This window comes from Copidosoma floridanum, unplaced genomic scaffold (assembly GCF_036245765.1).
Source record: "Copidosoma floridanum isolate Cflo_tuat_1 unplaced genomic scaffold, Cflo_Japanese_pri ptg000029l, whole genome shotgun sequence".
Taxonomy (NCBI): domain Eukaryota; kingdom Metazoa; phylum Arthropoda; class Insecta; order Hymenoptera; family Encyrtidae; genus Copidosoma; species Copidosoma floridanum.
Genome location: NW_028321906.1, coordinates 6,996,521 through 7,010,717, shown reverse-complemented (window position 1 = coordinate 7,010,717; position 14,197 = coordinate 6,996,521). Strand labels below are relative to the sequence as shown.

Sequence of the window (14,197 nt, the reverse complement as noted above, 5' to 3'; positions counted from 1 at the left end):
AAGAAGTAACCCGGCCTGCGATATTTCAAACTGCACTTACGCAGCGGCAGCGGCAAAAAGCTCCTCATAACTTTTTCAGATTTAAACTTCGATTCCACTCGACTGTGTCCGCGCGGTGTGCGTGCCGAGGGAGGAAAAAAAAAAAAAAAATTACCTTCCGTGCCGCGAAATAGAATTTGGCCCATGGAAATCCTCGGCGGAGGGTGCGTTCTTTTTCTTCGCTCGAGCGAAACGAGGCGAGACGGCCGTACAACCCTCGCTTCTCTACAGATTCCCTCGAAGCTGTCTTAGCCGGCTCGGGAAGGATGAGACGTACGCGTGTGCACCGTATTTCCAGAGGGGAAGCCCAAAATGCAGACCTCGTTTGCATGAGATATTCCGTTAATTTATTGTAATAAGCGGTCTGAGAGACTTGCTCTTGTAAATCATCTTTTTTTTCCCTCCTAAAAAATGTTTATGTAATATTTACTGTTCCACGTATAAGAGCACGAAAAAAAAAGTATACGTAGAAAAAAAAAACCACGGGTGCGCCACCGAGAGCGACTTTAATCAATGTTTATTAATCAAAAAGCCGAAATTCCCGTGAAAAAAATCGGGCATCCGTAAAAAGGGGGAGAGCAACGTTTTTGTCAGCTCGGCCTGCCCCTCGTTTCGCGCTGTTGCGCCCCAACAGTCGATTCGCCCTGATCTAAACTTTCGCTAGCCAGACAATGGCCACGCGAGTCGGATAAAAAAAAGAGACTGCAGGGTGTATTGGTTTTACCTGGCGTTACCGGGTTTTACGTTAGCGCGCGCGGACACGTGAAACGCGTGCTCACGTGAGATTATTCACATGGGGTATCTCGCTTTTTTTTGTTATTGCTCGGTGGAAAAATATACCTGTCCGTCGGTTCGCCTGCCGATCGTAAAGTGGCTACCAGAGGGTGAAGCACTAAATCATTCAACTTTACTCACCGCTTCTTATTACATGTTGTAAGCCGATTGCTTTTTTCATTTGCTCATTGAATATTTTTACTTACAATCGCTGATTATTAAGAAACATACTGCTTATTGTCATCAGCTTTTGTACTTTATTTCATTTGTTTTCAATTATCACCGGTTTTCATGAAAATGCAGAGTCCTTCAGCTCGATCCTTAAATACAACGTAAAGTTTGTCATTTTTTTTTATTTTAACCAAGCCAATAAAAGTTTGGTAAAATAATGTCCTTGTTCCAAACGACAGTCACGGCGAATAATTAAAAAAAAATTAAAGTGATGCATTTCCAAGAAAACTATCTTCAAAGCAAGGCGGTCGTTGCTCACGTGAAAAATATGTTAATTTGATAGAAAAGGAGGACGCGTTGGATTGCTTAATTGAAAAAATTCGTATTACATGTGTTTTGACGCGACAGAGTGCAAGTCACACGATACATCACGCCATTAGGTCTTTCACGTAATTAAAGTGCATGTAGGTCAGAGCACTTGACGTCTTTCCACCTGCGCCTACTATTGTCTCTTCTCTGTCGCACGAGTGTCATGTACGCGAGTACACTGAGCTCTCTTTGTCTCTTTCCTCGCGAGCTCTACCTTTTTCCCTCTCGAGGAATTCGCTAACTTGTCACCCAAAGTTTTTTAATACCAAATAACAATAATGACGTATTCTTTGTCCAGCTCAAAGCGTTTTACGTAGACCTGCTGGTGCCACTGGAAACAAATCTCGAGAAGGACACAAAAGTCGTGCAGGTAAACTACTCTAAGACTCGTTGTGTATGCTTGAAAAAGAAAGAAAAGAAAAGAAAAAGAAAAGAAAAAAATAGGAAAGATACTTTTCGAGAGGAGCCTCGCAAAACTAATTTCCCGACGCTGCTGTTTGCCCACAGAGCGAGCAGAAAAAGTTCCTGCAGCAGCACAAGACGCGCAGTGAGACTTACAGCAAGGCCGCGGCGACGATGAAGAAGCAGAGGAAGAAGTCGCGCGGCGCCAGCAAGAGCGGCCTCGCCATGGACAAAGAGCTCAAGAACATGCAGATCCTCGAGGAGGAGAAGTCCAAGCTTGACGCCTTCTGTGAGCAGAGCCTCAAAAATGTATGCACGCGCACAAAGTGCTCTACCATTTCAAACTTTCGTTGCACCTTCCTTCCCTTTGATTCTTTTTTGTTTGTTCCCGGGACGAGGATCGCGTTGACGAGGGCCTCTCCCCGAGACGTTGGCTCTCTTGCTGAAGTTCTTTGCGTTTTTTCTTTCATAACTTCACAAAGGTGTCAAGAGACAACGAAAGAAAAGTAGCCAGACGCAGACCTGCATCTTTCCAACTCTACCTCCTTAACAATTTTCACACATCAATCACAATTATTTGTATTTTGATATTATACAACCATGTTTTTTTTAACATTGCTGTTGTTACTTGGGTTTGTATCACCAAATTTTTAGAAAGGGAAACTACAGTTTTGTTAGAATAGCAGCATGAAAAAAATTATTGAATTGTAAATGGTACAATTTATAAAATTTACGGTTAATAGATATTCTGTATTTTGTGTTTTTAATTTAAATAACGTTGATGTGACTAAAGAAAGAAAGTCTCGTGTATAAAAGAGAAACAAAAGTCTCGTATGGATCCGTAGATTGAAACTATACTTCGGTTCACCCACTCGATAGAAAAAATCGACGTGACTGAATGTTCACAGGCCATGACACAGGAGAGGCGAAGATACGGCTTCGTGCTCGAGCGGCAGTGTTCCCTGGCCAAGCACTACGCGAGCTTCCACGAGGTAGCCCTGGCGGCACTTCATCCCTCGGTGGACGAGTGGCGTGAAATCGCGGCCACGCGCGAGTACCTACCTCAGTCCGTCGAGGACATGTTCGCCTCGAGGCTCAGGGTGAGTTATGTCGAGTGTACAGTACGTATATAATGCGCACGTGGCTGTGCTCCTCCTTTTGGATCGTTAAACGCAGGAGGTGGTTTCAAAAGTGAAGGAAAAAAACAAAAAAACTTATTTGTTAGTAAAATCTGCTGAAAAAAAAAAACAGAAAATGAAATACCAATAACATAATACTTTGAGTATTTCACTTTTCAACGTGCCTTGATACTATATTTTCGTAAAATTATACCTCGTCAAACGATCGTGCGAGCATGAGCGTGAAATAAATTGTTCGAGGGATCCATCAAAATTCATATGGCGTCGAAATTTCGCGGATACTTTTCTATTCTCTTTAAAATTCTTGGGATGATATCTTAAAGCCTAATAAAGTGCAAGCGACATAAATCTTCTTGAGGGGCGCTGGAGTGGCTCCGATTCGCCAGGCCAGAAGCCATTATTCATCATTTTCCGGGGAAATTTATACTGCTTAGGAGCTAAATGAAAACGCATAGAACAAAATAAGAATTTGTTTACTCTTACCGCAAGTGTGTATTTGTCTCAATTTTCAATGATGTAAAGGCAGTAAAAATATAATAAGCGTGTTTTTCAACAAATATTCTATTGAATCGCGAAAAAATTAAATTACCAGCAGTAAATAATAATAAAAATGATATATTACACGACAGCAAGTGTCATTTTGGCCGGAGGACGACGAGAACGGCGGCTCGGAATTGACGATGAGCTCGCAGCTGCGCAAGACCCGCAGCATGGACAGCTCGTGCCTTGAGCTGAGGCTGGGCCCACCGCAAAGCCAGTCGGTGCACGCGGGATTGCATCACGGCCAGGGCTCGTCGCACCTGCCAGCCGCGCTGTCACGCGCCAGGTCCGAGGCTAACCTGCACGCCTCCACCTTGTCACTTGGAGCCGGTAAGACGCGTCGGAAAATTCCAATGAAAAATGTCATTAATTTGCCCACTGATTAATTTTACTTGGGTTCCTAGGGAAATACGTACACGTACGTACGATTTTTTAAAATCAATTTTCCATCGCGATTCGCTCAGCCGCTAAACGATATTGCATCCGCTCACACAGAGTATATCGCAACGCGAGTACGTTCTCGTGCCTGGAACGATTCGGCATTTCGCACACGCTGGCGAGAAATCTTCGTAAAAAACAAAATCACCCAGACTTTCATTTTTCAGTTCGTTCGCCCGCGGAAATCTATTTTCCCGGTGAGCGCGCTTTCGACGCGCGCCTGCCGATGAGTGGATTATTTTTTCAAGTGTATGCACCTCTGTGCGTGAAAATGGATTGCACACGATTTAATATATTAAATTTCTGCACCGCTTGCGAGCGTATACTTACTTTAATTTTTTGTATTTCAACGGTAATCACTTTAATGATATAGTGAGCCGTCGACGAGACGTGGAATGATTATTCTTATTGATTTTTTATATTAACAAAAAGAGCCACAGAGTTTGCATTGATCGTCAAACAAAAACTTTCCACGTTGATTCAGAGCGCCAACGACTCACTGCGGGGACGCGTATACCAACCGTGTCACCAGTACAAACAGAACGTGACTGAAACTTAATTGAGAGTCTTGTAAGATGACGCCTAACCGCTCGTCACTTGAACCCCGCGAAATTTCGAAACTGAAGACCACCATCCTCCCAATGCATCCGCGTACAGTTACGCACAGTGTCATAGTGAATAGGCCCGTAATTCTCAAGAGCCTTAATACGACTTCGTTACCTCGCGAAGACGTGCGCCTTCCCCTTTTCGTGACTATGCGTATACATACACAGGGGGGTGACCTTGAGAGGTGTGTGTGCACGGAATTTACATCCCAGGTCTCTTGCTGATGTATTATTCAGGACTAATGAGTTCTCTTAACGGATGCAAATTTAACCAATGGTATCTATTGTACGCTAAAACTTAATTATCTTAAGGCTCTATCTTATATTGATTCGTCGAGCAATACGAGAGAGAAAATCCAAGAGATGGTGAAAAATTGAAATAATGAATTTTCGTGGCTACCACCTCAATAATGTAATGTCTTTGTCATCGGACACGTAGAAGTGCCGGACACACCACCGAGGCCGCGGTCCATGGCGCCGGTGAGCCGCAACAGCGGCGTAAGTGGTGGCTTGATATCCAGCTTCTGGGGCGAGACTCCACTTGCTCGTGCTCTCTTTGCCTACCTCAGCTCCGGCGAGAATCAGCTCAGCTTCCACGAGGGTGACCTCATTGCGCTCATGGGTAAGTGACACTTGGGCGTGTAGTAGTTCACAAGTGAAGTGGAGGACTGTGGTTTGGGCGAATGGAAAAGTCGAGCTTGACAGAATATTGATCTCTTCCACTTGTTTTTATTTTTTTTTTATTTTTTTTTTTTAACATTGATCATGTGAAAAAGTCAGTATTTAACAAATAAGCGAAACTTAGCTTAGGTTAAGGGGTATTTATATTAGAGCCGTGTCTGACGAAATCTTGATCTCTTTCACTTGTTTTTTATATTAATTTTAATTTGACGAATAATTTGTGACTTCGTTCGGCATTTAGCAAAATATCAGTACTCAGTCACGTACGAGCCGTGTCTGACCAAATCCTGATTTGTTTCACTTGTTTTTTGTATTAATTTTAATATGATTTGTTACTTTGTTCGGCATTTATTAGTACTCAGTCACGTAAGACCCATGTCTGACGGAATATTGATTTATTTCACTTGTTTTTCGTACTCACTTTACTTTGATGCTTTCGAAAAAAATTCATGTCACCATGTGATTGGTGGTTTTGCTCTTCAATATCAAACAAGTGAAAAAATCAATATTTAGTCAGACGGAACTACAATTATACAATATTCGATAAATTTATGCATCTTTGTGCACTAACAAGGCGACCGACAGAAGGGCTGGCAATTCGGCGAGAACCTACGCACTCAGAGCTCCGGCTGGTTTCCCCTGGCATACACAGAGATTATGGTCGACGAAGCAGTAGGGTAAGCATAACAGGGAGCCCCCATCCGTCTAATCTTCATAATTAATGTGCTCTACTCAGTCCCGATCCGCTGGCGCAATACACTCCTTCCTCTCCCCTTCGAAATCCGACAAAGCCAAAACGATCGACAAAAAAAAACCTTGTTGCTTTGTACCCCCTCCAAACACCGGTGCTGAACCAATATCGCTGACGCGTGAAAAACGCAGCGACCGCGCGTACACCCTCGAGCCGAGTATCTGCTGTCGAAAACAACAAATATCGAATAGCGTCGAAATCCGATCCGCCACACCTCGTGCGCCCGCCTGCCTGATCCCCGGAGCGACAAACTAATGCGCTTATACTACCCCCTGTGTCTCCCTCCCGTCCGAACAATGGGTAACGTCTCGTGTCGCGCAGGTCGCCGAATCACAGCACGAGCAACGGAGGCCGTCCGAGCAACGGTGCGGTGGACGCCAAAGCCATGCCTCCGAATAAGCCTCCGCCGTCCCGGCCACCTATGCCCAACAACAACAACAGCAACGGCAACGACGAGTCCATGAACGGCGGCAGTAGCAGCAACGGCATCCACGAAGTCAACAACGGGACCCTCACCTCCAACAACTCAAGCGCGGGCAACGCGTCCGCCAACAGCGCGCCAAAGGGCAATAACAGCTCACACGGCATTGTACCGGCCTCCGCCAGGCAGGCCAAATCGGTAAGAGCTGTTGTTGCTTGTTGTTTCATCGCGTCGTTGAAGCCAACGCTGAGTCTGAGGGCACTCGACTTCGGACTGCACGCGGGGCTCTTGAGATTTTACAGCTTCTCGAGCTTGTCCATTTGGTCTTCTCTTTTGTTTCTTGTGTAAATGTTGGTTGCGTTGCTCCGTTTTAATTGAGGCACAACAGGTATATGGATGCTGTGGTCGTTGTGCAAAAAATAAATTCCAGCATATTTCACGTAGGAAAAATACCTGTCACGCGAATTTCCTATTCGTGAGCTGGTGGAAAAAAAAACAACGAAAAAAACAGAAACGGGGGACAACGCGCAAATCAGCATGCGTTGGGCGTTTTGCACAATGGCGCATAATCAGGGGGACGGTGTACCTCGGTCACGTGAAAAAATAGAGGGATAAAAGGGGGAGGGGGTGGGTAAAAAAAAGGAAAAACAAACGAGAGAGGGAGAAAAAAAAACAATTGTCTCTGCGCAGATTCGTCCAACTGGAACGCTGCCGACGATGTTGGGAGGTGGGGGGCGCAGGGTGCAGCCGCCGGTACCCCCGGTGCCGCCACCCCAGGCCGTCACGTCGCTGCACAGCAGCAACGACAGCGGCTTCTCCAACGAGCCGCCCGTGCAGCCGGACATCGATTATAGCGACGACGAGGCCATGAGGTGAGAGACAAAGAGAATAAGAGCTCAAACGAGGAGGGAGAGACGAGTTTCTCCGGGGAGAATGAGTATGTGTACGATGTAGAGATGGAGACAGGTTTGGGGAGATTTGGCGAGAGAAACGTGCTGGCTCAATTTTTTTTTTTTTTTTTTTTGCAAGATGTATTTTTAGGTCCATGCAGTAGCCTCTTGTTAGAATTTTTCGTTCAGTGTGCTCCATTTAGGAGTTAATACAAAGTACGAGGAATGTGCCGTGACAATAGTTTTCTTGCCAAGTCTCCCCAAACCTTCTGCTGTTATCTCTGCGAATGGGAGGCCTTTTATTTTTCTGAGATTTATTATTTTTGAATTTCATTTGCTATTGCCCTCTGTAGCTGCTTCTCTGATATTATAGTCTAACGATCGGATAATCCAAGCTTTGTACAAAATTTTGCACTTTTGATGAATAAAAAGCTGGGTTTTGCTGTCGAGTTTGACCGGCTGATTGTATCTTTAAGCAATGATTCATGATGTCATGGCATACTATTAAACTAGTGACTGTACATACTCTGAAAATTTTAGATGCTATACAATAAAATTGACTGTGCATGCTTTTTGAGTATTTTTTTAGTAGGAAAAAAAAAAAAAAAATCGTAATCTTGAAATTTCAAACGAGATTATTGCACGTAATTCTGTATGCAAAGCTTTTTATCGTACGATTGCGGCAAAGCAGCTGTAAGTTAAAAATATTTTGACTTGAAAGCAACTCTAATCCTCGCTTAAAAGCCAATTTGTATTTAGTAAATAGAATAAGCCCTCCTCCGTCAGTACAATACATTTGAATGAACAAAAGTAATTTTCCAACTGTTTCACCTTGTTATTTCGGGCCGAGCTTTTACTCTTTGGATTACGTTTCGTTTTGTTTTTTTTCTTTCGTTCTTTGTAGATTCCGCATGCGTTACTGCGATCGATGGAATTAAATACGACGGTGGTGGACTTTTACCGAGCCCCCCTCCCTTTCTACGCCTCTCCACGACCCCACTTTCATCTTGTCCTTATTTCACATCCCGTGGCTCTTGAGGACTATGCAAATACTTTAGTCCGCTGTTTATCTCCCACAAGACTTGAGGTCAAAGCTTTTCCCGTCCCAACTTGGCACGCAGCATATTTTCGCATTGTCTCTGGTTCTTGGCCTTTTAGTACTTATCAAAGCCTGTACCAACTTTATCTTACTTTTTCATTTGAGTTTATAATTTTTTCGAGTGATTAGTCAATTTTATTATAATAATTTGATGTAGTAGTTGTAATGTTAATGGTAGTAAATATCTTTGAAATAATTTATACAGTTACTTGTAACAAGACAGTATTAGCATGTATTTTAGTGTACAAATTTTTTTTTTTTTTTTTTTGTTTCCAAGTAGTTTACAAAGTAGACACTAAGTCGTATGAAACAAGACCAAAAACGTTCACTCCAAAAAATTTACATCCTCTCTTCCTTGACTTTCGTTTTTCATCGCCCATCATCTGTGACAGCCGCTTATTTTTTTCGTCTTTTCTTTTTTTTTGTTTTCTTTTCTTTCGTTCACACGACCCGATCCCTATAAAACAGACTACGACGACGAAAGGCAGCCGACCGACCCAACAAGCAGAAGCACAAGCACCACCAACAACAGCAACAGCAACAACAGCAATCAAATAATAACAACAACAACAACAACAACAACAACAACAACAGCATCATCAACAACAACCACCACAACAACAACAACAATAACAATAACAACAACAAAGATGATAGCAAGATCATAGGCTCCAACGACAGCAAGGACTGGGAAAACGATTCGTGGAAGACCATACCGCGGGATGACAAGTCTTGGCATCATTACCGAAGCTCAATGACAGAGTACTGGTCCGACGCGAGCGTTACCGGAAAAAACGAGCAGACTAACGGAAAATCCGGACGACACGATACCGAAGAGCGTCGAAACCTGAGGAACTCGGAGAGCGAGCCAGCTGGCCCAACCAAGAAGGACAGGAAGCAGCAGCACGACGCCAACAATCAAAAGAACGAGTACGAGAACACGCGAGCCCCAGCGAGGAACTCCGACCGTGGCAAGTTCTCGGCCAACGAGGATCGCAATAGCGGTAGAAGCTACAGCCGCAGAAACGACAGAGACGAAGACCGGTCCAGGTACGAGAGACGCGACGTCGAAACCGAAGACGACGAGATAGAAGTGGAAGTGGACGTCGAAGAGGAAGAGGACGAAAGCTACAACGTCAGTATGGAGTACCGATCGGAGAAGTACGAGAACAAAAAGTACTACGAGAACCACAACGGGAACGACCGTCGTTCCGACTACCGAGGCGATAACGACTCCAAGTACGACAACGAGAAGACCAGCGACTCGTCCTCGTCCCGTTCGTCGGACTCGGAAGAAGAGAGCACGATGCCTGAGACCGGTCGCAAGGTCGAGCAGATAGCCCAGAAGCTCGAGCAGACCGCTCAGAAGTACGCACGCGAGCACAGTCCACCCAAGTTCATGGAACGCCGCAACATGGACTACAGTAAGAGCACCCTCGAGAGACCCCACGACGACACCAAATCCACGAACGCGTCCTACGATAAGTACGAGCGCGAGATACGAAATGGGAGACCGTCCCAGCGTCCACCGAGTAGCAGCGATCGGTACACCGACAAGTCGCTCGCGTCGTCGCGACAGTCGACTCTGACTTACGACCGCGAGAGGTCTTACGACAAGAACCAAGAGCGGAAACGCGTTTCGAGCCGTGGGCCCTTCGAGAGACCCAGACCGCCCTCCCAGGAGGCCCCCGAAAGACCAACGGACCAGCAGCTACAGCAGAGAGATCAGCAACGCTACCGGGAGCGCAGATACTCCGAGAAGGAGGATATCTACGGGGAAACGACGATAACACCACCGATCGCCTTCTCCAACGACCCGATGCTCGTTGACAAGGATCGCGGCTACGAGTCCAACTTTGAAACCAAACTGGAGAGAACCAAGGTTCTGGAACGCCACGGCTTTTCACGGACGGCCAGACCGGCCGAGAGCCACAACGACTCGAACAACAACAATGTGAAGGTGGACAGCAGAAAGCCACTGGTGCCGAGACAAAGCACTGCCTTGGGCCACTTGATACAGACCGGCCGTGGTGGTTTCGATCTTGAGAACAAGAGTCCGAAACTGGTCAAGCGGACAAAGAGCTTCTGGAGATTCCGTCGGGACTCGGAAGTGCTGGAGGGCATGGCCCTGTGGCAGCACCGGTCGCTCGTCGACATCCCGAAGATGCTCAAGAAGGACGCCAAACTGGACAAATCCCGGGAGTTGAACGAGTCGAGAAAGTCTGGCAGTTCCGGGAGCAGTCCTGGACCGTCGCACCGTAGCCTCGAGCGCAAGAACAGCGACTCGACCATAACGAACGAGCGCATCAACGGGGTCGAGCCACCGATGCCGGATGAGCCCAAGCCCGCGGAAAGGGTCCACCTGCCGGACAAATCCATGTCGTCGTTGGACTACTTTGACGACCCCTCGCCGACACCGGCCGAGAGACCGAAGAACCCCGGCAGGGGCGAGTACCGCAATTCGAGGCACTACGAGGACCAGAGGTCCTACTTTGTTGGCAACGTGTCGAGAAAGGCCATCATAGAGAACGAGCGGAAGCGCAGTATGGAAGCCAAGAGGAACATGATAGTGGCAGAGCTGAAGGAGAACAATCAGGCCAAAAGGAACGAGCGGAGGAAGAAGGCCTACGGCGAGGACGATGACGACGACGATGATGGGATCATAGTACAGCGTTTCACGGAGACGGAAGCTTCGGACGAAGAGTCGACGTACAGTTGTATCATTGTCAAGGACCAAGCGGTGTCCGAGAAGACCCTCTTGCCGAGGACGAAGCTTAGAAGGGACAGCGAGCGGGGGGACAGGAACAAGAAGACGTGCGGTCCGTGGTACGATCTGTGGGGCGTCGATCAGTCGGTGATCAAGAAGAAAAAGAAGAAGCAGCAGTGATAGCTTCCCTTTCATCATTATTTTTTAATTATTTCTTATTTCTCTTTGTATCTTTTATTTTTGTAATCAAGTTTTTCCATACCATTTTTTGTTTTTACCATTCATATATTATATTATACCGTTCTCACGTTGTTTTTAACTCCACTGCATATAAATTATATATACATATACATACAAATATTTTTGTAGCTCAAATTGTGCGTATCTGCTTGACGCTAAATTTATTATATGTTTGTCGTTCACTGTCATCCCAATTGCTTCGTTCAACTGAATAAAATGATACAATAATCGTCAAGCCTTGTAAGCCGACAAATTCCAAGCGAAGCAAACGGGCGGACGTTGAAAATAGATTACCTTGCATTTACCCGCGACGTATGTATTTTAATTTTCCCCGCATATCCCTTCACGCGCTTGTCTCGATGTCACTTTCGTAGTGACCATCATTTTACACGCGCGAAAGGATTACACGTGCAAGCATCAACGTATATGACTGTTACACACACATTTCGCTACGCATACCATGTATACCGTTGAATTATTTATGTATCGAGAATTCGCCAAGGCTAGCAGAATCTCTCGCGTTCACGCGCACGCGCACACACGGGCGAATTATGGCGAGCAAATAGGGTCGAAATTGCCAAACTTTTGCCCCGATAACTTTGCCCGGTGCTCGCGAGTTCGCTTAACCAACGCGCCCGTGTTTCCGAGAGCTCGATAATTGTTCGAGTGGCCAAAGAGCCTTTCCATCGGACTTATATACCCTTTCGGCACTGCCCGCGAGCTACAATGGGACCATCAGCAGAGACCGCGCCACTTCGACTCAAGTTTGTTTATGAATTATACAAAAAGTAACGTAAAGTCATCGTACGGTCGTTACTTTACACGGGGATTGGATGAATTCTTTTTTTACTATTTCGTCGTCTTTTTTTTTCACTCGATGTTACGCTTATAAGTAGAGGAAGGGATTTTATTTTGTTTTCTTTTTTCGTAACTCTCAACGCGACACCATTTGAAAACACTTTAGAGCTCCGTGAGATGGTTGCAGCACTATTGTTTTATCCGTACATTTGTTGAATGGCCGGATAGCGCTGAGAGTGTGTAGGATGTGTAGCGCAGCAGTAGAAAAGTGCACGTTTTCTTTTACGATTGTAGCTCGCCAACAAGTGCGACACGGCAAAACGACTTTGAGACGACTTTCTTTCAGGAGCAATATTTTCGCGACGGTGAAGCTGCGCAAAACAAAGACCAACGATCGCTCGGCACCGGCGATCTCGTAAGGCTAGCGAAAAGAGCGAGCCGAGCAAGTTCCTTTCCCTTGACACCTCGCTGGTTGGCGCCACGTCGATTGTAGAGCCGACCCTTAGAGGAACCGAATAATTAAATTTCACGAGGACGACGGTGCAGGTGATACACGTCTATTCATGTGCGATATCCATTGGTGCCTCGGCGCGTCGAACGAGATCTGGCGCTTTGTAAGGTTGAATGTCATCCGATGCGCTCGTCCACTTAGCGATACGACTTTGCGAGTATGAAGTTCTAATCCATCCATGGACTAACGAAGCGACTAGTTTTACCAAACGCAAGTATACTCGTGTCAATGTAGTTGGGCCATTCAGTTTTATCAAGATTTTAATGCGAGACCAGTATATGTACTCATGACTCGGTGAACGCGAATTTTTTCGATCCGAGAAATCAGACCATTTATCAAAGGACTTTTTGTTTCCCCCTTTTTTCTCTGATCAAACATTTGTTTCGAGATAGTTTTATATTTTCACTCACGGTTAAAATTGTATTTCAACAACAGCGTATCGTTTTCCACAGTGAATGTTGTAAAGAACAAAAAAAATTGTACAATATGTGGTATAAAATGATGAAAAAATTATACTTGCACATAATATGATGTTGTATGAAAAGTCCGTTTATTATAACGTGGAGTTCAATTATTATGCTCGTCGGGCGATGTAAATACAGTGCGTAGTAGTATTTTTTTACTTCGAAGAATTTTTCGGAACTGTGCGAATCAATGTTTGGCACTCGTCAATTCGTCGATTCCAAAGGAGCGATTGTCAATTGTTGAAGTCCAAAATCAATTTTGCCTACGTACGGGCAACGAGATTTAAAAAACTTTTTGAAAAAATCCATTATTGCGGTTTGGTCCACTATCACGTTAAGGTAACTGAAATACAATAAAAGACTAAAATAACACACTATTGAACTGTTTGCACGATAGTTGTGAAACAATCAGTGAAATTGTTGTCCCTCGAATCAACGCAAAGCAACAATTGAGTCCGTCGCGAATTTTAATAATAATAATAAAAAAAAAAAAAAAAAAATCACCAACAAATCAGCTCGAAAGTAAAACACTCCACGCGATTTAGAAGAAAATCACTCCAAAACGCAGTAAAGGACTGGTCACGTAAACGCTATTTTTCTTCCTCCCAGCGCATCATCCTCGAACGGCGCCTCGTATGCAAAACTCGCGCGTGTCCAAACCCTCGCATTTCATAAACCGAAAGAGTCAGTCCAAGAGAGCAAGAGAAAGAGCTCAGCGGAATATTCTCTTTCCTCGAAAAGTCCAATCCTTGAGCACAGGATATCTAAGGGAGATGGCAATTGTCGGACGGTGTATCTGAAAACAGATCGAGCGTGCGTGTATGCGAGTGGTGTATTTGGAGAAACGACTTATTTGCGGGAAACCTATCGGCAACTTTTCCATGTGAAATGAGATGAAAGTTTTATTTCTGCTCACTGGAGGAAAAAGAGGGAGCTTGGTGGATATTGTTTTGAGAGGGAAAAAATAAAAATACAGCAGGCTTGTGGTGAGAATAAAACGCGTCAGCCAAGCTTGTATTTCGCTGGAAAATGATATTGCTCGTATACCAAAGCAGTGAATTTTCATAAATTTAAATAAATAAAATCGTATTGCTGCGGAATCAGTAAGTAGCCAATCCAATAAATGAGTCAGAGTTAATCAAAGTAAACTGAACAATC

At 44.9% G+C, this 14,197-nt stretch overlaps 1 protein-coding gene across 1 annotated transcript in view; it reads left to right on the top strand.

The window, feature by feature from the left end:
- IRSp53 (Insulin receptor substrate 53 kDa) overlaps positions 1-11,206 on the top strand; it is an 84,740-nt gene extending 73,534 nt beyond the window's left edge. Inside the window, exons 5-14 of the mRNA XM_089595884.1 lie at positions 1,652-1,723; positions 1,861-2,064; positions 2,664-2,855; positions 3,524-3,764; positions 4,917-5,099; positions 5,733-5,835; positions 6,231-6,528; positions 7,021-7,202; positions 8,788-8,860; positions 8,957-11,206. Coding sequence (XP_089452010.1) covers positions 1,652-1,723; positions 1,861-2,064; positions 2,664-2,855; positions 3,524-3,764; positions 4,917-5,099; positions 5,733-5,835; positions 6,231-6,528; positions 7,021-7,202; positions 8,788-8,860; positions 8,957-11,206 — 3,798 coding nt within the window. The remainder of the gene's footprint in view (positions 1-1,651; positions 1,724-1,860; positions 2,065-2,663; positions 2,856-3,523; positions 3,765-4,916; positions 5,100-5,732; positions 5,836-6,230; positions 6,529-7,020; positions 7,203-8,787; positions 8,861-8,956) is intronic.
- The last annotated feature ends 2,991 nt before the right edge of the window (positions 11,207-14,197 follow it).